General features: G+C 37.6%; 6 protein-coding genes and 1 pseudogene across 7 annotated transcripts; all 7 read right to left on the bottom strand.

Annotated features, from left to right (window-relative positions):
• Window positions 1-31: 31 nt before the first annotated feature.
• LOC108824033 (calcineurin B-like protein 2) lies at window positions 32-2,340 on the bottom strand. Its single transcript, XM_018597363.2, has 10 exons — window positions 2,140-2,340; window positions 1,716-1,771; window positions 1,474-1,634; window positions 1,299-1,381; window positions 1,161-1,220; window positions 970-1,078; window positions 834-886; window positions 662-742; window positions 467-579; window positions 32-331 (listed from the first exon to the last, which is right to left on the bottom strand). Exons 3-10 carry the CDS (start codon window positions 1,595-1,597, stop codon window positions 274-276), a joined length of 681 nt encoding a protein of 226 aa, XP_018452865.1. The 5' UTR covers window positions 1,598-1,634; window positions 1,716-1,771; window positions 2,140-2,340; the 3' UTR covers window positions 32-273.
• A 1,542-nt stretch (window positions 2,341-3,882) lies between these two features.
• LOC108824659 (uncharacterized) lies at window positions 3,883-4,589 on the bottom strand. The gene has a single exon (XM_018598070.2). It carries the CDS (start codon window positions 4,534-4,536, stop codon window positions 4,189-4,191), a length of 348 nt encoding a protein of 115 aa, XP_018453572.1. The 5' UTR covers window positions 4,537-4,589; the 3' UTR covers window positions 3,883-4,188.
• A 1,250-nt stretch (window positions 4,590-5,839) lies between these two features.
• LOC108825564 (E3 ubiquitin-protein ligase At4g11680) lies at window positions 5,840-8,095 on the bottom strand. 2 transcript variants are annotated; one of them, XM_018598877.2, is made up of 4 exons: window positions 7,618-8,095; window positions 6,892-7,406; window positions 6,453-6,807; window positions 5,840-6,263 (listed from the first exon to the last, which is right to left on the bottom strand). In XM_018598877.2, exons 2-4 carry the CDS (start codon window positions 7,392-7,394, stop codon window positions 6,120-6,122), a joined length of 1,002 nt encoding a protein of 333 aa, XP_018454379.1. In that variant the 5' UTR covers window positions 7,395-7,406; window positions 7,618-8,095; the 3' UTR covers window positions 5,840-6,119. The 2 variants fall into 2 exon arrangements, with proteins under 2 accessions (XP_018454379.1, XP_018454378.1); XM_018598876.2 differs by having other exon boundaries at window positions 5,840-6,266; window positions 7,618-8,090.
• Window positions 8,096-12,430: 4,335 nt separating this feature from the next.
• On the bottom strand, window positions 12,431-13,715 carry LOC108838937 (uncharacterized). The gene has a single exon (XM_018611792.2). The coding sequence runs from the start codon at window positions 13,518-13,520 to the stop codon at window positions 12,534-12,536; it is 987 nt and encodes a 328-aa protein (XP_018467294.1). The 5' UTR covers window positions 13,521-13,715; the 3' UTR covers window positions 12,431-12,533.
• Window positions 13,716-14,988: 1,273 nt separating this feature from the next.
• Window positions 14,989-16,658, bottom strand: LOC108826426 (FBD-associated F-box protein At5g18780-like; annotated as a pseudogene).
• Window positions 16,659-17,935: 1,277 nt separating this feature from the next.
• Window positions 17,936-18,995, bottom strand: LOC108826863 (uncharacterized). The gene has a single exon (XM_056994701.1). The coding sequence runs from the start codon at window positions 18,914-18,916 to the stop codon at window positions 17,936-17,938; it is 981 nt and encodes a 326-aa protein (XP_056850681.1). The 5' UTR covers window positions 18,917-18,995.
• Window positions 18,996-20,078: 1,083 nt separating this feature from the next.
• Window positions 20,079-22,508, bottom strand: LOC108827997 (uncharacterized). The gene is made up of 2 exons (XM_018601530.2): window positions 20,531-22,508; window positions 20,079-20,445 (listed from the first exon to the last, which is right to left on the bottom strand). Exons 1-2 carry the CDS (start codon window positions 22,364-22,366, stop codon window positions 20,350-20,352), a joined length of 1,932 nt encoding a protein of 643 aa, XP_018457032.2. The 5' UTR covers window positions 22,367-22,508; the 3' UTR covers window positions 20,079-20,349.
• Between the last annotated feature and the right edge of the window lie 1,741 nt (window positions 22,509-24,249).

Below are 24,249 nucleotides of genomic sequence, written 5' to 3' on the forward strand. Positions count from 1 at the left end.
AGCAAACCCCAATTACCTTGCTTTGGTTGGATCAATAGAAATTAAAACTTTATATATCATATCAAGAAGCAAACGTTATATCTACAAAATAGGCCTGACCAAAGATGCGAAATCAATATGAAGTTTGCTTCACAAGAAAAAAAAACTCAATAAAAACATAGGAGTTGAGAGAAATAAAATGAATTATGTATATTGCTTCACAAAAAAAGCTCAATGAAACAAATGAACAAAACAAACCATCAAGTCTTGCTGCTTGCCTTTTTTTTTTAATCTTCAGGTATCTTCAACCTGTGAATGGAACACAAAACTTGGAAACGTAGTCGTGATATCCCTGCAAAGCACACACAAAAACAAAGATGAAGGCCTTTATCTATTGCATATCATCGAGATCAAAAAAGAAACCAGAGGAAGCAATAATGTTTGCATAATAGAGATTCAATCCAGGTTATATAAATAGAAAACTCACTTGAGATACTGAAGAGTCATGTTCTTGAGAAGGCTAGGATGTCTAAGAACAAGGCTTCTCCACTCTTCCTTATCAATCTTTCCATCATGTTTTGTGTCTGCTTCCTCAAACGTCTGGAACAATCGAACACTCATGAAATCACTTTTCAACTGAAAGATATATCGTGTGAAGAGGGAAGAAGTAAATCATTTATACCTTGTCGATTATATCTTCAATGACAGTATCCTTCAAGTTCATTCCAGATTCAGCAAGCGTGGCGACAACCATTTGTTTCACCTGGACAAGATGTGGGTGAGGAAAATGATAAAGTCCAGCCTTACAGGTTTACTAATTAAGCTATTTGAAAATATATACAAAGCTTTTTTACCTCTTGCCGTTCAATGAACCCTTGCTGTTTAAGATCATATAGCTGAAATGAAACTGCAAGAAACATGAATATAACCATGAATCTGAAACTTAAATTAATGGGGATATATTTTATCAACAAGCTATTAGTGACGTACAGTGGATTTTGTCATCTATAGGCGCATTTGGGTGAAAAACGGAGAGAGCACGAGCGAACTCTTCAAAACCAAGTATTCCATTGTGTTTTGTATCAAACAAATCAAAAACCTACCACACCGAACCAAACCAAATCATAACTTGTTCTTTAACAAAATGGGGTTTATGAAGAAAGAAAGAAAAGAAAGATTACCCGATCAGCAAACAAGCTCTCTTTTTTATTTGTCTTAAACAAAGCCAACTGAAACTCTTCCTGATACAAAAAAAATAACAAGAGATGAGTAAAATAGAAGGAGACTGTGACTATAAAAGCACCACAAGCAAGCTCTACCTTGTTGATTAGTCCATCGTCAATGACGGCACTGCTGATTTTCTTAAACAGCTCATAAAGAGCTTCTATTTCACTCACACTAACTGCACCAGAAACAACAAACTCAATCATCAGAAATGATTATCAATCATTCCTCAACCATTAGAAGGGAGAGTAGAGAAGCTGATAGGCATACAAACAGTGTCTCTTGCAAGCAACTCAGGGTCTCCGAGGCCACCAGGTTGTTTATACAAATCAAGATCAAAACACCCTAAAACAGAGGTGCACAAATGCTTGAAACCGTCTATGCACTGCGCCATGATATCTTCTTCTTAACCAAATCAAATCTCTCCATGCCTGCAAATAGAAACCAAACAGTGAGACGAAGTAGTTTTTTCCCAAGTGAAAAAAAACAAAAAAAAAACTCTATAGAAACACCTTTTAACCATTTCCTAGTTTGGTCTGAGAAAGGCTGCGGTCTGCAATGTTCTGATCTGTAAATGTAAAAGAAAAATAAGACACAAGTTGAAGATAGAGGAGGCTCAGACATAAAAGAGTCCTACTTTCGTCAAGTCAAATTAAAAAGGGCCAACAAGACATTGCTTGCAAAATTACAAACTCAAGTCATTATCGTAATTACAAGATGGTTACTTATGTCCACATAAACATGAAACACGAATCAATCGTATCCTTAACGAAAAACACAATATTTAATAATAATAACAATAATTAAAATTATACAATTGCGATTGCGAGCAAGAGATTCATAAACGAAATCGAGACGGATTCAACCGAAGCATGTCGATCCGATCTAGAGATCCCAAGAAAACTGAAACAGTAAGAGTAATACGACGTCGTTTACCGATTTCGATTGCTTCGATTGATTATTATCAATCCCAAGGCGGCTCTTGGCGTTAGGTTGAAGCTGGGAGAATTATGGTAAGGTGAGAGAAAATCGGAGACGATGAAAGTTTAAAGAACAAATAAAAACCTGAGAAAATCTTTCTTCTTTTTTAACCTAAATAAAATAATAACTCCAACAAATAATCTTTTAGCATTTCTTGTTTCAATAGTTTTTAAATGTTGATACAGTTGTTAAAGGGCCGCGAAGGAATAATAAAAAAAGACGCTAATAAATAACAACGTGTCATTCAGTGACAAAAAAAAAAAAATAACAACGTGTCATACGTCGGGTTTGTGGTGCCTGTGTCAGTGTGATGCGCTGTACTATACAACGCTTGTTTTTAATCGTTTTTTATTTAACCGGCTAAGAAGCTTCGATTAAACCGGGAACTACCACCATCTTTAATTATTTGTTTTAGTATTTGTTATTGGAAAGTTACATTTGATCAAATAACTTTAAAATAGTGAAGTGCTACAAAGAATGCATTATGAATAGGAATAAGACAATCCTAATCATTTCAACAATCGGACATTCTTGTTTGAGGTGAGTTTGGTCAACAGAAAGTAAAAGAACTCAAGAGTGGGACGAACAGAGACGTTTTATTAGAGTCGGAATAACGAGGGTACAAGAGTAAGAAAGCCGGCTAATCGATGTTCGGAGAGCTCCTAGCCTGAAGTACAAGAGGGCGGCGAGATACAAAGAGAGTAATAGAAACCTTAATCTAACCGCAAGTCTGTGTGTCAAAGTGGTGATGCATTTCCTTCTTGTCTTCAACTCTTTATATAGTTTCTTAGGTCGGTTGTCTTAAACCTAATTCGTCTCCTTTGCTACGGGCCTTTCGGCCTGCAGGCCTAGTCGAAATAACTGTTCGGTCCGAACCGTTTATTCGCTGTCTTTGGCTGCTCGTCCTCTACACGAGCCGAGTCGCGCCTCTTCAGGAGCCGGCTTTCAAGCCAATCATCCTTAAATCAATGATAATGGGCCTACTGTTCGCTGGGCCTTGTGGATGGTGACAATCCATCCCCAACAATTCTAAATATACATATTTTATGAGATTAAATAATAAGTCAGTCATGGTAAAATTAACCCAGATAAAATCAAAAGTTTAGATTTATGGCATTCAATTAGAACAAACATTTATAGGTTTAAATTTTGACAAATTTATGTTAAATTTGAAACACTAATTTAATTTTTAGGATCGTTGATGACCGAAATTTTTATATGTAAGTATATAAATAAAAACTATATAAACATAGTTTAACTATATAGCATAGCTCTGGCAATGTTTTTTTTATAACCGTGGTCAGTCAACTAGTTTTATATTCCTCAAAACCACTAGTACACCACTTTGTGGTTAACATGAGCTCCGGCAATGGTTTTAACATGTATGAACATGAAAACTATGGTTCGTAGTGAGTTCAAAAAAACTACATCATCGTAAGTTCAAACGGAAACCTAGCGGCTAGCTTCGGTAATGGTTTTATCGTCAAAGACCTTGGAAAGGGCTACACAACAGCTGCTCACTCGGGTAAACCAGTTAAGAATATATATTGGAGAAGAAACTTAAACAACTTACAAATACGAAAAATTGAATTGATACGCTATGAATGTCATGAAAGTCTTTTTCATTTCTGCATATCTATTTATTTGATCTAATATTTGTTTACTCTGGTGCATGTGTATAAACGTGATAGTGCTTACTCAAACCATCCATTAAATATCATAATGTTTTACAACCATTGAATATCATAAGGTTTTACAAGCTTGGTACGAATGGATTTCTTTTTAATTGATGAAGCACAAGACGTGCAGCTAATCAATGCTAAATTATAAATTAAGTGGTCGACAAATTAGATAAAATTTACATTGAATCGGTTTAGGCCAATTTCAATGGGTTACATATACCTTTTCTTCTTTTTCATCTCAATCGGTAGCTATAGAATATTGATCAATCGGTAGGTATGCAAACACTTCTTATAATATACCGAACACATCCGCTAAAGCGGATTACTGAGCCTTGAGGGAGTTACTAAACCGGCTCGACTTGGACGACAATAGCACAGCGAGATTCGACCCGATAGACACGACACGAGTCAAGGAATCAGCGCGGTGGTATCTGCACCTGAAAGAACCAGCGTGTTTCGTCGGAGAACATAGGCAATTTTGCTTCCCTGGTTTACCGGAGGACGAGCCCCAACGGCGTAAAGTCGGTGAGTTTTGGTCTTGGCTCTGTTTCTTGGTTGGCTCAAGCGCAGATCCACCGGAAGGTTTAAATTTGATCTTGGCTAAACTTATGGAACACTTCTCCACGGTAGAATCTCCAAGAATTGAGGCTGAAGGGTTTTCTCTCGCCATGGTTTTGATCTTTTGATGAAAATAAAGAAAAGATTTGTGTTGTTGGTGTTATTTCCAAGGAATATACCTGACCTGTGGTACTTATATTGGGTGACTTGTGAGAGAAGGCAGCTAAAAATAGTGACAAATTGCTTTTTATAAGATTCAGTTGATTAGTATTCTTCTAGAAAAGAAAAAGAAGAATTAGGGGAATCGATTTGACTTGGTGGTAATATTCGTCTTTTTCTGGTTACACACTTTACACATTTGTGCATGGACACTGTTATGAATTGTCAGATAATTAGGAATATATGAATACACCAAACTTTGATTACTGAAAATATATTGAAAACTAATTTTGTCAGCGCCAAACTGATAATCTAGAACAGACTAGTTTGATCTTATAACCAAAAAGACATCCAAAAACATTTGATTGCTATTTTAGGCTTGTCCCTATTTTTAGTTTGGGGACGACCTAAAAATTCATCCCAAATTAAAGCACCTCAGATTGTTGGAAAGTCAAAGTCGTCTCAAAAGATTTAGATATTGTGAACCAAACTTTATGACCGACATGAGTTGAACGTCTAGATACGGAAAAATGGGTATTTAAATCCTCAACTATTTGAAATTGGCAAGTTTAATACTGAACTATCATTTGCAGAGTCTGCATGATTTTATTCTCTAATTAATAGTTGACTTGGCAAATTAGTGACCAAAAAAATCAACCGTGAAATTATAAATGATTTTTGTTAGTTTTGTATTAATTATCTCCGTCATTGAATTTGAAAAAATCGAAATCTACAAATTCAAATCTTTAACTTTGATTGAAGATGATTTCTGGTGACGGAAAGACGTTTTCTGATAAAAAGCTAAAAAGTCCGGTGCAATCACGCATACAAATATCACCGGAAACCGTCTTTCTGTCACTATAAATCATCTTCACTCAAAGTTAAATATTTGAATTTGGAGATTTCGAGTTTTTCAAGTTCAATAGCGAAGATATTTGATATAAAACTAACGAGAATCGTTTATGACTTTATAGTTGACTTTTTCGGTCACTAATTTGTTAAGTCAACTATTAGTTGGAGAATAAAATCATGCAAATGATAGTTCGGGACTAAACTTACTGATTTCAAATAGTTGAAGAATTAAATGCCTATTTTCCCGTCTAGATACTATGAATGTGATAGCTATTAAAATAAGTTTGAAAGCTTACGGAGTTTACATTGGTTAATTAAAATCACTTGGGGGAGGGGGCGGGGTATAACATGCTTCTTTTAGCAAACAAAACTGAAACTTAAGAACATGAATAGGAAGAAGTATATGAAGCATAAACACTACAAGTCTACATCAAGATTCTATAATATTTGTGGCATTGTGATTTATATCTCTCCTCACAATGTATTTTACGGTTACTGGTGAGCTCTTTCTGTACAAAAATTTGACACTCACACAAGTAACCTATTTGCTTCAAATCAAATCAAAACAAAACAAAAACTAAAAACCTTTAAAAGAAAAACCAAACCAAAAAAAAAACTATATAACTTAAATCACAGACATTGACTCTTATGAGCTCTTGTCTGCTTTAGGGTTTTTGCCTTCTATCATCTGGAAAGATCTTGTTTGCAGAGAGGACAACAAGATATGATACGAAGCCATTGATCTACACACTTTAGATGAAACTTATGTGAACATGGTAGCTCTCTTACTTCTTCCTTGTCTTTATACTTTGCCAAACATATACAACACTGCTGCAAATAAAAAAATATATATATATCAAATCTAACCCTTTTCAATCCTTAAGTGGTTTACTATGTGATGACTCTGTTCTAGCTTGGTATGGAACCTATTTTTATTCAAAAGCATGATTCTGTCCTGGGCATAAACCGTAATGGGACTAGCTAGTTCGATTTGTGAATCAAAAGATTAGGACTTACTGGATCATCAGTTGTAGGAGATGAAGCATTGTCATCGATTCGTTTGTATTTCCAGCTAGGGAGACTAGATATTTCGTCATCTGATGCTCCTCTGTCTGAAGATCCCATGTTCATGTTGTATCCAAGTAGGCTACTAACGAGAGGCACAATGCAACATAGGAACATGAAGAGAAGAAAAGGAAACGAGTAGCAGAGAGCGTTCCAAGCTAGAAGAGAGACGCAGAGGATGTGAAGCCTTGGAGCATGGTTGAAAGAACCGAACCTAGAATCGAACACCCAAACATTCCCAACCACAAACCAAATCGCAAAGAACAGCTCTAGCGACGTTCTGCATCTATTCATCAAACGAGAGCTCCTGAAAATTCACAATTACAATACATCTTCAGGATCTTGCAAAGGTTATAATTATATGATTCAGAATCAAGAAAAGACAAGTTACCTGTTATCTTCTCTGCTTCTCTCTTGCTGCTCAATATCTCCATGGACAAAACCATTATCTTGGTCTAGCTGGCGAAACCGACCATACAAGAGCATGAGACTGAGGAGACATCCCACATCATAGCCTGTGATCCATAACCTCACCGGCCAGATAGGTCTCTCATCTTTGGAGATAGCTAGTGTGAATGTTATGACAGTAAGCTGAATAAACAGAGCTAGGAGCTCAGAGATCATCCACGTGCTGGAGTTGAAAGGATTAGACCCGAGGTCTGATCTTGATCCGTTCTGGTAGTGAAAAACTCTTCTCAAGAAGATGAACCATCTAGCTCTAGATACCTTCATAGCTAATCTTAAGTAGAAGGAAGTTGGAAGCCTCTCTTGAACAACAGAGCTAGTAGCCACATGACTGTTTTCACTGCGTGGTGGTGTGGTACATAACGAAGAAGAGGATGAAATAGTGATGGAGATTTTTTTGGAAGGTGAATCAGGCTGAACAGTATCCATTTGGAGTTAGACCTTCACAGGAAAAAAAATGAATAAAAAGAATCAAACTTCTGAAAGTATATAAGTTGTGTGCACGCACATGAAACGTTAAAGTATATAAACGAAAATATCATGAAAGAACACAGCAAGATTAGGGGATAAAAAAATTCACGAAATTTGCATGGCCTAACAATAAAAAAAAACACATGAAAATTCAGTAAAAGGAATATATAATCATATATACCTTTTATCTGCAACCACTTACAAAAAGGCAAACTCAGTTCCGTACACGAACTCCACGATATGTGATTAACTGATTATATAGGGACAGATGGAAGAAACGAGAGAAGAAGGGTGTTGTGATTATGTCAGAGAAGGTGAAGTTGGGCGAGGGATGGCTACCAAGAATCAAACCGTAACCAACAAAATAGGATTGTTTATATGTTTTGCTTTAGTTTCGTTTCTTTGCTTTGGTTTGAAGAGAAATAAAGAAAGGGAGAAGAGAACCGTTGGCCTAATCTAACACCTGAGATTTTATTTATGAAGCAATGTTCTGATAGCAACTTCTGCTTCCAACCGCCAAAGCAGACCCTTCTCTCTCTGTTTTTCTCTCTCTCTCTAGAAGTTGAGATTTTGGTGAATATATTTTATTTGATTTTTCTCTACTTTTTATTTGTTTAATAATTTTTCTTTTTGGAAAAGGAAATGGATAAGACGAACATCTCCTTGCAGTCATCAATTCACCATGTCACAATCTTTTTTGTTATAACAGAAAAATCTTTTTCTTGTTGATGGTTTCCCCAACTATAGCAATATGGAAAAAACATAAATTACTAATTTTCTCGGCATCCATACTTTACCTTGTAATAAGTATGGTTAACATTTAACCCCATAAATTGCATATATATATATATACATTTTAAACCGAAAATATAGAATGTTAAAAGAAAACAAAATTACTTTGGTTTAAAGATAACGAAAATAACTTACTTCGCTTCATATTTTTTTTGTAGGATATTGTCTATATTTGTTTCTAAATTAGTAAAATAAGAGAGTAAGCATCGATAACAATCCACTTTTTCAAAAAAAAAATATCCACTATTTTCTTGTTGTACAAATATAAATATAAATGAAACAAAATTATTTTGGTTATACACACGCATTCTTTTGGAGATTTTGACAACAAAATCAAATAAATTAGCGGGAGGAGAAGGAAGGAGTGGGGATGGTTGGCTAACTAATATCAACCAGAAAAGTTTCTATCATCTAAGTACTGGACCCCATTCTCCACGTTGTGTTTGCCCTCAATTTTTGATTTTTATTTGTCGGATTATATATTATATACAGTGGCGAAGAAGAATATTATAAGAGAAACCAATTCTGAACACAACAAATGACTTGACATTCTAGAACGTTCAGTTTATGTCGGAGGTCCTTGGTCAAGTAACCGTATGTTCTGGTACATTTCCATATTGGTAAAGTTCCAAATAATTTTATCTGAAATGTGAATCTTGAGGTTGAATATTATTCACCAATATTCTGTTGGAAATGGTCTTAAAGAGGACTCATTCATATATCATTGCAACTTGCAGGTTATTCAAAGATCAATCAAGTGTGTATCAATTTCTTAAATGTGATTGTGTCAAGTACTATATACGCGTATATGTTAAAAGTATACTACTCAGTACTCAAAACAAAATAAGATTTAAAATATCTTAAAGTAGAATACGATAATGGTATGCGCATTATCTTCTGGATTTAGCTCCTGACTTTTAAGCCTTCAGTGAATTGGTTCTATCATTCGAATATTTTGATGTCTTGTAACGTATTTGACACCATCCACGTACCTCTCTGTAAGTATAACTTTGAAATTTCCGAGACCGGAAAGGGGGAGTAAGCTGTATCGTTATGTGTGGTATGTTTCTTAAAATAGTAAGCATCAACTGTTGACGCTGACAACACAAAAAAGTCCAATTTTAATTTCAAATTTTCATCTCTACGGCTCTACCTAAAAGACAAAATATATTTTATTTGTTAACTAGTATTAAAACAACAAAAAGAAAGATTACGTTTCCAGATCCATCTTAGTGACCGGCTACATTTTTTTTTGGTGTAAATGACCAGTTACATTTACTAATTAAAAACTTGCTAGTAGATATGGACACTTTTATAGTGTACAATCTACACGTAGAATAGGGATAATTTTAATTAATATTTCATTTCATTACGTCAATCGAGACTTATATCCAAAAGAGTTTCAAAAAAAAAAATCGACACTTATATCGAATTTTTATATTCAAACTTATTGATTAATCATATATAATAGAATTAAAGATTATATAATGTAATTGTTATTTTGAATTAGAAACATAATTAGTTATTTTTATATATATTTTATCAGTTTATCCGGTCAATTTTGAGAAAAAATAAGGGTTAAATACTAAGTATTACAAAATAGACTTATCACACTATTTAATCCAAATTTGAAATGTATTTCGATTAATACCAGAGGATGAACTGATTGTTTATTACAATCCAACATATTAATCAATTAAACCAAAATTCAACTAAACCAAAATTCAAATTCAGACTAACTAATTAATAATAAATTAGTTCTTAGAAAGAATTGAATTCATGACTAATATAAATATTTTTCTTTAATTAAACTATCACTATTTAATTTATTTTGGTTTGAGTTTTGAACTATGTAATTTATATGGTAAGTATAATAGATGATCGGTTCACTTCTTAACATTAATCGAAATATATTCTAAATTCGAATCATGCAGTGTGGCATACTTTCGAGATGTACCACCAAACATCAAAAAGTTACCAGACTACCACCTTTCAAATTTAAAACATGTATTTCTTCGTCGTTTTGGCGTCGACCATAAATCTTGTTTTGTATATATGTCGGCCTCATCGACAATTGGGGGACCAATGGAGAAATATAACTTATGAAACATGATTACTTAACACGAGAGTATATATCATGATCATTGACCAATTATTATTATTTTTGTAAGGAGAAGAGGATAATCCAGGGCAACATCAAAGCCTAACACATGTCTTCACACGAGTGCAGACACGTTGGTTGATAGTAAGCTTGAAAGCCCATTATCAGTCAGCCACACGGCTCTGAGTCGCCTTCTTTTTGGTGGTAGATACTCCCCGACATCGATTACACTTAACCGTGTCTTTTGAATCTGATTAAAATATGTTTTCATTTGCTTTTTCCAAATAAATATGGTTTTACAAATTGTTAGTATGGCCGACCAAAAAAGAGGTGGTTTAGTGAATAAACTTTTGGATCACTAGAGTCTAAAGAGTTACTATATGTTCATGTTTGATTAGTTGACAAAAAAAACTATATGTTTGATTATCCTTAGAAAATAATTATTCTTCTACAAAGAGCTTTTTTGACACTGTTTGGGCTTTTCAGTAGAGTAGTGATGTGTACGTATTTTTGGATTCAAAATTTCAGTCATTTGGAAGAGAAATTTTTTTTTTTTGTTAATAAGTAATATATGCTGGTTTCATTTCGCTTTGTGGCCTCTTAAACTTGTAATAGTAAACCTTATCTGTTTTTTATTCTTCTTTTGGTGTTTTTTTCTTCCTTGGAAAAAAAATTTGAACTATTTCTTGATTTGTGTATGAAATTTTACGCATGAACCATGCTAATCTTTCTGTACGTTTAATTCTGTCGTCCCGAAGGGACAAAATTTTCGTGTTTGTTACATTATGATTAAGCTATTTGTGTTTGTTTATTTTTGTCATATATAATACAATGAACACACGAAAGCAACAATTGTAAACAAAATCTTACAATTGAACTTTTTGTTATATATATAGATTCACGAAGATTTTGCCTGCACTATGTGTATGATGGACACAAATCATGAGACACATGTTTATATCAAATTATATCATTTACTTCGACCCAAAGTCCAATTCATATGCTGTTCGTAGAACTTCAGTTTCAAGACAAACACAAATAATAACCAAAAACTTTTATATGGTTTCAATACCAGTACACATCTACACACTATAGATAACATTCCAGAGCAACAAATCAGCTTCCAAAACAATTACAGAATTAGTCCTCCCAAAACATAGAGGTAGTAAAGTATTATTTGTGAGAATGTTTGTATTGTAAATTAGGAAATAAAGAACTAGGACAAAAACGATCCTTAGGACAACAATGATGTAAAAAAAGTTAGAGTTGAAAAAGCCAGAGGTTGAAACAAGAACGAATATAAAGCCTGAGGAGAAAACAATCATGCGCTGACAATAGAGACTTTCCTCAAATAGGTTCGAGGGTGATTCTGAGTGCGATTTTAGGGTTTTGAAACGTGACGGACAGGGCACGCTCTATCGCTGCGCTGACACCGGAGGGGACCTCTCCCAAGGTGACGGGTGGGAATGAAGATAAGGTAACACAGACAGTTAAGAAATAATGGGTGCAGGCGGCTCAACAGAAAGATGTTCTGGTGAACCATGACGTAAAAGTTGAAGTTGTTGATGGGGCAGAGATGGTAGAGATACCGGACGACTTGCTCGTCAATACCGTTCCTCTGTGGGAAGACTTTCTGGAGGGAAAGTATCTTGATCCAGCTCCTCATGTAGCAAGGATCCATATCATAGTCAATAAGATCGATGTATTTGCTGTGAATGAAAGGACTGTAAAGTTCAGAATTCGTGATCAACAAACTACAACAGAGCCGGAAAGTGAGATTAGTGCTGAGACAGAAGAAGGAAACTGGCTGACTGTTTCTTCAGGGAAAGTAGGGGAGATCAAATGTTAAGATCCAGGAAAACAAAGACAGTAATTTCCCCATCTCGCTCTGAACAAGGTTACTACATTAGTACACATGATGTGGCATATTGGTTACTTCACAAGGTACGTTACTGGTGTTGGTGTATCTTGGTTCTTATATAGTTTCGTGAAACTTATTTTGCCAGAGAATAAACTTTTGAATACAAATCTTTGTGACGACGATGCTGCTATAATATTGTGGTCTTTATGCTATTAGCATTCTATTCACGTAAAAGAAGTTGCAACCACAGAGTGTCTAAACCAAATTGAGTAGCTAGAGAATAAAGAAACTATATCCTAGTTAGAACACAGAGACTCCTGAACCACATGATCAGTGACACTATTTACCTCCGAAGCTTGATAACGCACAACACTTTATTCTTCATGTCCTCTTCGGCAAGCCTATACTCTTCCATAATCCAATTCAGCAACACAACTCCTCCGTTGGGATCAGTGTAGAAGTGTTTGTCTTTATCATCCTCTTCGCAGAACTTGAAAACCCTCCTGTAACCGAAAGTCTCATCCATGACCGTGATCGAAGAGATGGGTTTATCACCCACCACGATCCTCCAGCAACCTCTATCACATCCTCCATCGGTATAACCAGAAGCCTCTGTCCGGTTAGCGAAGATGCAGAGACCGGATTCTGCAAACATCTGATCTCGACGAGGATCCACAAGCGCCGATGGATGCATGCGGTACACGTCGTTGGTAACGTAGCTAGGCCATTCGTTTTCATGACCGATCAAGTTCTGCAGATAATATCTACCCTCCTCTTCTTGAGGTAAACCGTATCCATAAGCTGGCAACGACTGTGTTGCAGGAAGCGGACCAGACGAATACGAGAAATGCTTGGACAGCAAGAAACCTATTTCGGTTTGGAACAAAAGCCGAATCTTGCAGATCACGTGATCTTGGTTAGGGTTCCATTTACTCGGAAGCCTGTACTCTTCCATGACCCAGCTTCTCTTGTACTCTCTGGCTCTCGTCGTCTTCTTTACGCAGAACTTGAGAATCTTCTTGAACCCTAGAAGCTCCCCTGTCTCCTCGTTCTTGATCAGTTTATCACGTGCCATGATCCTCCAGCTACCATAGTCACATCCATCGGTTTTACCACACGCCTCTGTTCGGGGGTTGACGATCACGAAGACTGTGTCCTCAGGATTGAATGTGTTGCTTGGATTCTTGTTGAACACGTCTGCGTCTTCGGAGAAGTGTTGTGGCCAGGATGCTCCGTTTTCGATCATCGGCTTCAGATAACGCAAGAGTATCAGCTCGTCTCCTGCTCCCATCAGTTCTTCTCTGATCTGTAAATAATCATCAGCAGCCATTGTGAAACTTAATCGAAGGAAGGAAGAAGAAGTGGTTGTCTCTTGGGGATGAAGCAAAGAAAAGGAAGAAGAAGAAGTGCGACTGATGTTAATGGAGTTTATTTTTTTCAGTTAGTTACTACTGGCAGGTATATATAATTTCTGTTTACCACTAATTACATCTTCTCTATATTTCGCAAGTATCCTCTATTTTTACGGGTTCTTTTACATTTGGTCAATATTTTTTCTTTTAAGAAAAAACCATTATTCGTAGTCAATCTATATATAACTAGTATTTTCACCCGGCCAATTTTTATTGCACTTAAAAATGATTTTTTATAAAATTTGAATGTTTTGTTTTTCTTTCAATACTAATTACTACTTTAGTATTATTTTTGGAGATGGATATAATGGAGATTTAAAATTAGAAGTAGACATCACCAACCTTCGTATATGATCTCAATAAAATCATAAATTAATAAGTTATATATATAGTGTTTATATAAGTTCAAACAAAACATTAATTGTTTATTTTATATTAACAATAGAGTATATCTCTATTTTCTAAACACTTCAAGATATTTTGATTATATTTAGTAAAAATATATTTAAAAATTTTCTAAATTCGATGCTACATATCTCATATACACAAAAAATATAATAAAACAATACAGAAAGTCAAATTTATAAAATTTAATTAATTTAAAACTGTATAATTAAATTTTTTCTTATTTTACAAAAGAAAAAATATTTTAAAATATGGAGATATTAAAATGGAAACTTATTTTAAATTAATAACTCCATAAATTAATAAAATACCATAGTTTCAACATTTTTAGTTTATAGAATTTCTACTATATGTTTCAGTCACATAAATTTCATGCATCAATTGTTTCCTATCTAATGTATGTTGATTCATTTCTATTTTGTATTTTGAGTGATATTGTCGAGAAAACTCACTCACAAATTTTCTTACATCATCATTTTCTATAAGAAAAACATTAATTAAAAAATTTCAGTAAAAATAAAAGCTAACTGAATAATTTAGATTAATTAGTTTTAAATATGAACTATTATGTAGGGCTGAGACTAAAAGTTACTTCTCTAAAAATAGTCGCTTCATTTTTTTACCTTTTTCAAATATGTGTCCTCTAAAAGGCCATTTGTGTTAAAATTATATTGTTAAAATTATATTATGATAAACCAAACGTCAACAAATATTACCACTATATTTTAGAAGTCAGGGTGTAAATTGTAATAAAAAAAAATTCACATCCGAAGATGATATATCCAGTAATGATATTTTCTTGTTCGTTTTTTGAATATTGTCAATATTTACTTTTATTTTTTATTAAGTATTTGATTGATGATCATTATTTAAAAAGAAAAGAATTTTCAAAGTATAAATAAATATGACTATTTTGTAAATTCACTATATAATATCGAATAATTAAAATTTTCAATAACGAATTTGATTTTTCGCGCGAACGCGCAGGTTTTGTTTTCTAGTAATAATGATAACAATCCAAGTTCAAAATCTTGATGACAAAGAATGACAAAACTGACACAACCCCCGAGCATCTTGGAGATACAAAGAGCTATTTCAATACACTAGACTCGTGCCTTTTTGAGACAAAGACTGATTCAAACGCAGAACAATCTTCTTAAGTGCTGTTGAGTTCACTATAAAGTATCGAACCAATACACTAGACTCGTGCCTTTTTGAGACAAAGACTGATTCAAACGCAGAACAATCTTCTTGAGTGCTGTTGAGTTCACTATAAAGTATCGAACCAGCTCCAGTTCCACTGCTTTTAATGTGATCGGGATTTCAAAGTTGGATGCATTTTGCAGCTTTAACTTGTACTCCAAATGGAGTCTTACGCCAGCTTTAAAACCTATTGGATTTTACATAAACATACCACTCAGGTCATGGACTCGGAGTTGGAACCACTGGAATAACTTGGAACTGACACAAATTATAGCGCCCTGAATATTTCATCAGTTGTTCCAAGACACCAGTGTTGTGTTGATCTCCGGTAGACTCATCCAAACGTAGCACGAGCTTCTTGAGTGTAGTCGAGTTCTTCATAAAGTATCTAGCCAATTTCAGCTCTATAGCTTTCTCCGTGACCGGGCTTTCCATTTCAACAGATTCGAGAGACGACACCAAACAACAAGGCAGCACAGTGGAGCGTTCAGTCAGCCTTCTGACTGGATCAAGAAACAGTTCCTGCAAACACACACAAATCTGAGACAGAATTCAAAATCCAGGAGGACTAATCTCAGAACATGAAAAAAGTTTTAAAAAGCAAAATTGTTTACCAATGTCAAGTGTTTCAGATTGGGGCAGCTCTGGAGAACGACTGGCAATAGTTGAGGGGATGCGTTTAAACACATAGTGGCACGCAAACGAGTCAAGTCACGAAATGGAGCTTCAAGCAGACCAGTGCCACACACGCAGAAAGAGTTAACCGGATGTAATCAATGCTACCACGTCCTAACTTATTCTCGACTTGGAAACGTTCGAGATTCCGCATATCCACTCTACCGAGACACGGCTCGTAAAGAGAAGCCTTACTCTTGAGGACATGATGGTCAATGGTCAACTTGAACTCACGCAAGCCTTGGAAAGTCAGAAACTTGTGGATGAAATCAACACAGACCTTGTCATTAATGAAGTCGGAGCTTTCTAGTTCCAACCTAGGAACCCATTTCCAGAGATGTCTCCACCTAGAGGACAGAACACTTGTCCGAACCGCTTGCTCGGTGGTGAGAAAGCTGAGTATGTGACATAGCAACGGGTCAGGTAACGAGCTTATCATATCTTCTCCTCTGATAACAACAACTGGCTCTCCTTCTCGAACAGATCTAGACGAGGAGACACCTAACCTGATTACGATAAATTTACAAAATCGAAACTTTCAACAATGCATAGAGAACTGAGCGCAAGGATAAGAATGAGGAGCTGAGTGAGTAAGGAAGAAGATAAAATCAGGAGCTTACCGCTTTTGGTACTTATAAAAATGCTTCATTGAAGCTCTCTCCTGGTATCTTGGATTTGATCCCAGTAATCTTTTCCCTGAAATTTTAAGGGTTTGTGAACGTTGCCGTCTTCTTCTTCTTCTTTTTGCTCTCAGAAGATGCTCATGGGCCTCTCTTTTTCTCTTTCGCTCGGGAAAACAATAAATTTAGCTCTTTTTCTATATTTAATTTTTATAATTCATGAAAAAAAAATTAGACACAAAAATTAAAGAGAAATTACACCTAGTATTACTTGAACAAAACAAAATAAATAAAAAATACTCGATTTTTGTTGGAATTGTAAAAGCATATGTTCAATTTTTTATTGTCTAATATGAAACTATAAGACGCAAAAATTTATTTTTGAGTTCTTTTCCAAAAAGACATAATACTAATTAGAGTTGAATTTTTATCTATACATTAGAATTTCATTTGTTTAATTTCCCGATGTGGAAGTTACATTGACATCTCTCAATTTCAAGATAACACAAATATTAATACCTACCAGAAACTTTTACCCGGTCTCCCCAGAGAATCAGATCTCACACAATACAACAGAGACACTAATATAAATTACATTCCAAAGCAACAAATTCAAACAATCAACAATATAGAGTCCCATCTCTTCCTCTCTACTAATCTACATGATTCTTCTCCCAAAACAAAACAACAGCCATGGCAGAAACACTTGAAGCTCCCTGTTAAAAAAAATCAATATCAACTTATAATGAAATGTCAATGACTTATGTACTAAACATGGGTGTTCCCAACGTTCGTGAAAAATAATCTGTTAATATAATATTCAAACAAGTTAAGTAACGGTCAACTTTGTCTCTACGGTTTACTCATCTTCTTGAATTGTGGCAATTAGCGTTAATCCTTGGGACGTTATAGAAGCAGTAACGTCCAGTGCAATATTTTATGCCATTATCATGAAAAAGCACTATCCCTACATGAGTACACATGATATGGCATATTGTTTTTTCTCCGCAAGACTTGGATATACACTGCCCCTCTTCTCTAGTTTCGAAAGGCTCTGTGCTTTAAGAAACTATTGGTGCTTGCTGAAGGTCAAGAAAGAGATCTATATTTATTTGAGTGAGTGGCCTTGCATCGTCTGAACACGGTTACTTCACAAGGTACGTTACTGGTGTATGTCTTAGTTCTTATAGTGTCGTGAAACTTGTTGGCTGAGAATAAACTTTAGAAGACAAATTAATCTGTGTGACAATGCTGCTAATATTGTTGTCATTATGCGATTGGCGTTCTAGTGTGTAAAAAAGAAATTGCAACCACAAGTGTCTAAACCAAATTGAGTAGCTAGAGAATTAAGAAACTATATCATAGTTTAGAATACAGAGGTAGAGAAAAAGAAAGCACAGAGACTCATGAACCACATGATCAATGGCTATTCACCTCCGAAGCTTGATAACGCACAACACTTTATCCTTCATGACCTCTTCGGCAAGCCTATACTCTTCCATAATCCAGTTCAGCAACACAACTTCTCCGTTGGGATCAGTATAGAAGTGTTTGGCTTTATCATCCTCTTCGCAGAACTTGAAAACCTTCATGTAACCAACAGTCTCATCCTTGACCGTGATCGAAGAGATGGGTTTATCACCCACCACGATCCTCCAGCAACCTCTATCACATCCATCTGTATAACCAGAGGCCTCTGCCCGGTTAGCGAAGATGCAGATTCCGAGTCGTGCAAACATCTGATCTTGATAAGGATCCACAAGCGCCGATGGATGCATGCAGTAGACGTCGTTGGTGACGTGGCTAGGCCATTTGTTCTCGTGACCGACCAAGTGCTGCAGATAATATGGGCCCACCTCTTGTACATTAGGTAAACGGTATCCATAAGCTGGCAACGGTTGTGTAGTAGCAGGAAGCGGACCAGATGAATAGGAGAAATGCTTGGATAACAAGGAACTTATTTCATTTCGGAACAAAAGCCGAATCTTGCAGATCACGTGATCTTGCTTAGGGTTCAATTTACTCGGAAGCCTATACTCTTCCATGACCCAGCTTCTCTTGTACTCTCTGGCTCTCGTCGTCTTCTTTCCGCAGAACTTGAGAATCTTCTTGAACCCTAGAAGCTTCCCGGTCTCCTCGTTCTTGATCATCTTATCACGGGCTATGATCCTCCAGCAACCATAGTCACATCCGTCGGTTTTACCACATGCCTCTGTTCGGGGTTTAACGATCACGAAGACAGTCTTGAATACTTTGCTTGGATTCTTGTTGAACACGTCTGCGTCTTCGTAGAAGTGTTGTGGCCAGGATGCTCCGTTTTCGATCATTGGCTTCAGATAACGTAAGAGTATCAGCTCGTCTCCTCCTCCCAGCAGTTCGTCTATGATCCGTAAATAATTATCAGCCGCCATAGTGAAACTCAATCGAAAGAAGGAAGAAGAAGTGGTTGTTTCTTGGGGATGAAGCAAAGCAAAGGAAGAAGAAGAGCGACTGATGTTAACAGAGTTGCTTTTTTCAGTTAGTTACTAGTAGCAGTTATATAGGATTTTCTGTATTACCACTGATTATCTCTCTATATTTCGCAACTATCCTCTATTTTAGTTTCTACCGATACTTTTACACTTGGCTAATGTAATGTTTTTGTAAAACAAATTCTGTCTTATAACCTTCATAATTATAGGACCGGTTTCTTGGTCATGACCAGGTAAAGCTAAAGTTCCATTAAAAGGTATTTCCAGGTGGTAAAACCTTCTCACGGAATATAAAGTTTTCATGAGACCGATTTTGAGCTGCCATCCAAACGCGAATACCTTCGTTTAAAAGAATATTTTTGGACCAGATTAATCATATTCTCAATCAGAGCAATGAACTTATTTGAAGTGGTTCATTTTGTACCTGAAAAGCCATGTATGAACAAGGATTGATTTTTCGTTTCATTTTCTCAAATAAATATGGTTTACAATTTGTTCACCAAAACAAAATATGGTTTACAATTTGTTAGTAAGAATATATTCTGGTATGAGATAGAGTTTCATTAGGCTTTCTTGTCTCTTGAACGAGTAATAATAACATCATTTGTCTTTGTTTAAGGTGGTTGTTACATTTTCATTAAACTATATACATCGTCTCAAAATAATATATATTTTAGAGTTTTCACATATTTTAAAAATGTTTATTGAATTTTAATTATAAATATATTGTTTGTGATTAGTTATTTCCCAAATTTTATCCAAACAAAATTCATTAAATACACTTAATTTTTTAGATTTCACAATAATAATGCATCGAAAATATAAAATATATATTTTCTAGAAACAAACTTTTTCCTTAAAACATGAATCATTTTGAAAGTTGGTTTTTAATTTCAGAAAGATTTAATTCGAGTATATATTTATACAAAAACATTTTCTATTCCTAAAACTTTCTTAAATTTTGAAAAAAAATCTGAAGTTACCACCAACAACAACTAAAACGTTACTTGTCTGTCATGTCTTCCGCTACAGAGAACCCATCAAATGATATCATTTCCATCGACTCAAATTCCAATTCCATATGCTACTCATAGAACTTCAATTTCAAGAGAACACAAATAGTATTAACCAAAAACTTTTACACGGTTTCCCCCAAAGAATCAGACCTCATAGAATACAACAGAGACAACAACAGCATACTACTTACACATTATAAATTACATCCCAAAGCAAACAAATCTCAAACAATCAACAATACAGACTTCCTTCTCTCCCTCTTTCTCTCTACTAATCTACATGATTCATCTCTCAAATACAAAGCAGCCATGGCAGAAGCGCTTGAAGCTCCCTATTAAAGAAACCAATAATACCAGCTAATCAATCTTATTCGGATCATTCAAGACAAACTCTGCATACAGATCCTTCAATGCAATCACCACCGTCGTTATCAACGGTCCCATTATAGCTCCCTGCAACAACAACAATCAAAGAAAACATTACAAAAGCGCCAATAAAGTTCCTAAAAGATCTATCTATCTTTTTTTATTGTGTTACCTCGAGAGCAGAAGGAAACAGAGTCACTCCACCAATAATACTTAGTCCAGTAAGGTAAGCATTAGACCCCGGAATGTCATCTTGAATCTCCGAAGCACCATACTCCATCAACACAAGATGCGTCACTGACAGAGTCACCGCAACAATGTATCTTCCTTCCAGCACAAGCTGCAACGCCGCAGGGATCGTGGCGAACCAGTAAGGGAAGATCGGTAACAGAGCGCTGATGAATGCCAGAACAGTCGACATGTAAAGGAAATGTATATTGTAAAGTCTAAACAACAGCCAAGTGAGACATCCTTGGAAGAACGCGATCTCCGCAGTAGCTAAAAGCACCCCAGAGATAGCCAAGTCTAAAACTTCAACGCATCTGACTCTAGCAGCGGCGTTGATGGGAAGCATGTTCATGACTTGCTCAGTCACACCCCCTGATTCCGACGTAATAAGAACGTACAGAACCCAAATGAAAACCATCAGCTGAGACACAAAGTTGAAAAACTCCGCCGCTCCAGAGATGATCGAGGTTCCTATAGAGAAAACGAACTTAGCACCGCCTCCAACAACCGAAGCGCTACTCGAGAACACCCTCTGCGATACATCCATCCCTTTAACAGCAAAGCCTTTAGCTTTCTCCACTAAATCCTCCCTAGTAATGATAAGCTCCCTGAAAATCACATCCACCTCCGAGTATATCTGACTCCACTCTCTGTTCTTAACCCTACTCCTCAAACTCATGAGCTTCTCAGTGTAAGGAGACGGAGCTATAAGCGCTGTAGACGGCGTGGACGTGTTCTGAGGATGCCCGATCACGAAATGCTTAATCCCAGTAACCAACTCCGTCATGTTATACTGCATCGCCAAGCTATCAATCTGCTCAGAGACCGTCTCGTAGAACTGCGTGGAGTACATATCAACCATCCCGGGAACATCGTTCTCATCCATCCACTGCTTGATCCCAATCTTCTCAGCGTAGTTACTCTCTTCCACATGAGACTTGAGAGAGTAAACCGCGTCTTTCCCTTCAACACCGATCTTATAAGAGAAGAAGATGACACCAGTCAAGGAGCCAAGAATCATCAACACAATCAAACCAATAGCGACGATCGTATTCAACCTCGTCATGATCCCTCTAGTGAAATAAGCAGTGAAATGACTCCTCCTAAAGCTATTACTCCTCAAGGAAGAAACCGCAGATAACGTCGAGTCAACGTTCTTGGAACTAAAGAGAAACCCTAACGTAAGGATCAAAAGAGAGCCAATGGCACCGATCCTCTCGTAAGCAATGACGAACACACCGAAGGAGACAAGCCATTTAACAAGCCTCGAGAACCCGCCGGTCCGTTTCCCGATCCTCTTGGGTTTGGATCTCCTGAGGAAAACCCTAAAGCAGACGTTTTTAATGTCCACGAGGGATCCGATGAAGACGTTGAAGACCCAGACGGGGACGGCGAGGATGACTTCGGTGAGGCCTAGCTTCAAAGGCTCGCTCCAGAAATCGACTAGGGTTTCTTGGATGCCTCTGAGGGGGATGGAGCAGAGGATCGCCCACTGGATCGGTCGGAGGTATTCTTGGAGTAGCTTTCCGACGAAGTAGAGGACGAAGATGGCGAAGGCGAGGCCGGCGTGTGCCATGGCTATGTAGATGGCGAGACGGGCCTGCGAATCGATCCCGGATTGGGTTACATCGGCGGCGGGAGGGTTTCGCGGCGGAGGAGGAGGAGGAGAAGGGTCTTGGGGTTTACGGGATGAGGCCGAGCGGAACATGTCTTGCCAGGCGAGGTTCTCTGGGATGGATGAGGGTTTCGTCTCTTTCGAGTCGTACGGGACCAGTTCCATTCAATCGAATGATCAAATCTCTCTCTGTCTCTCCTCCGTCTCGATTTTTTTTTTTAAATCTACAGAAAAAAAAAAAAAGAAATGCGTCGCCTTCAAGCTTGAGAGATTTTTTCTTTCAGATAATTCTTTTTTAATTACCAGATATGATAATTGAGTGTTTATGATTGGCTATTAATCGAGGAGACGAAAGGAGATGAATTATTTTAGTATGAAAATTACGGAAGTGCCCTTACCGACGACATAGTCTGTGACCACTAGGTCCACGACGAGACGACCACTTCATTGCGTTATTGTTGGGGATGGATTGTCACCACCCACAAGGCCCAGCGAACAGGAGGCCCATTACTATCAAGGAGAGAGCAGTTGGCTCGGTGCCGGCTCCTCGACTAACCCCGACTCGGCTCGTGACTACTTTAGCTAGAGGACGAGCAGCCGAAGAAAGCAACCAAACAGCTCGGGCCGAACAGTCATCCCGACTGGGCCTGTATATCGAAAGGCCCATGACCAAAGGGAGACGAATTAGGTCGAGACTAACCGACCTAGGAGACTATATAAGGAGTTGAGGACAAGAAGGAAGAGGATCACCACTTAGACATACAGACTTGCGGCTAGATTAGGGTTTTCCATTACTCTCTTTGTATCTCGCCGCTCTCTCTTGTACTTCCGGCTAGGAGCTTACCGAGCATCGACTAGCCGGCTTTCTTACTCTTGTACCCTCGTTATTCCGACTCTAATAAAACGTCTCTGTTCATCCCACTCTTGAGTTCTTCTATTTTCTGTTGACCAAACTCACCTTAAACAATTGGCGCCCACCGTGGGGCCGATCAGAGTAACGTTTCTTAGCCTGATATGACGATTGGTGACTCGAACCCCGGCTCTTCCGGAGAAGCGACCGAGCTTACGCCTCCGCCTCCCCCTCCTCTTCTCTCGTCGGATTTCATGAGCTCCGTGATGGCTCGTCTCGCGCATCAAGAAGAAGTCCAGAAAACGACGAATGAGCAGCTCGCTGCTCTCGTGGCTGCCCTCACTGCTCCCGCTGGACCGACGAACCGTTCCCAACCCGTCTGCCGGCATCTTTTCCCTCCGACGCCGGCGGAAGACTGCGCAGTAGACGAATCTGACCCTAACGGTCCTCCTGCCGTGTACCCTACTCCGACGACAGCAGATCTGATGACGATTCGCGAGATCGCCGAGCTCAAACTCAGCCTTCAACAAATGAGTTCGCAAATCCACCAAGCGACGAGCGCAGCCCCTCAGATCGACAGCGTCATCGCCTCAACTTCGCGCTCACCCTTCGCCAGCGAGCTAACCAGGGTCCAGCTCCGCAAGATAGAAAAACTCCGTCTCCCCGAGTACAAACCCGGCGGCGACCCCGTCGAGCATCTGACAGCCTTCAACATAGCTATGGCCAGAGCTCGCCTTTCCGACGAAGAGAACGACGTGGGATACTGTCAGCTCTTCGTCGAAACACTCAACGAACAAGCGCTAACCTGGTTCTCACAGCTCAGCGAGAACTCGATTCGCAGTTTCCGAGACCTATCAGCCGTTTTCCTCAAGACTTACATCATGTTTACCAAGCGAGCAGCAACCGCTTCCGGCCTGTGGAATATGGCGCAAACAAAAGACCAAAGCCTCAAGGACTACATGGAAAAGTTCAAGACGATCGTTTCCCGAGTCGACGTCCCTGATCACATCGCTATCGACGCTTTGATGAACACTCTCCTCGTCAACTCGAAGTTTCGTAAGGACCTGTATTCCAACCCTACGACTTCGCTCCCCGATGCTATTGCCCGGTCTCACAATTTCATCCGAATGGAAGAAGATACCAAGGCAATAATTCGGAAGCAGAACGCTGCCAAGCCGGTTGCAGCCAAAAGTGCGGG

This window comes from Raphanus sativus, chromosome 9 (assembly GCF_000801105.2).
Source record: "Raphanus sativus cultivar WK10039 chromosome 9, ASM80110v3, whole genome shotgun sequence".
NCBI lineage: Eukaryota > Viridiplantae > Streptophyta > Magnoliopsida > Brassicales > Brassicaceae > Raphanus > Raphanus sativus.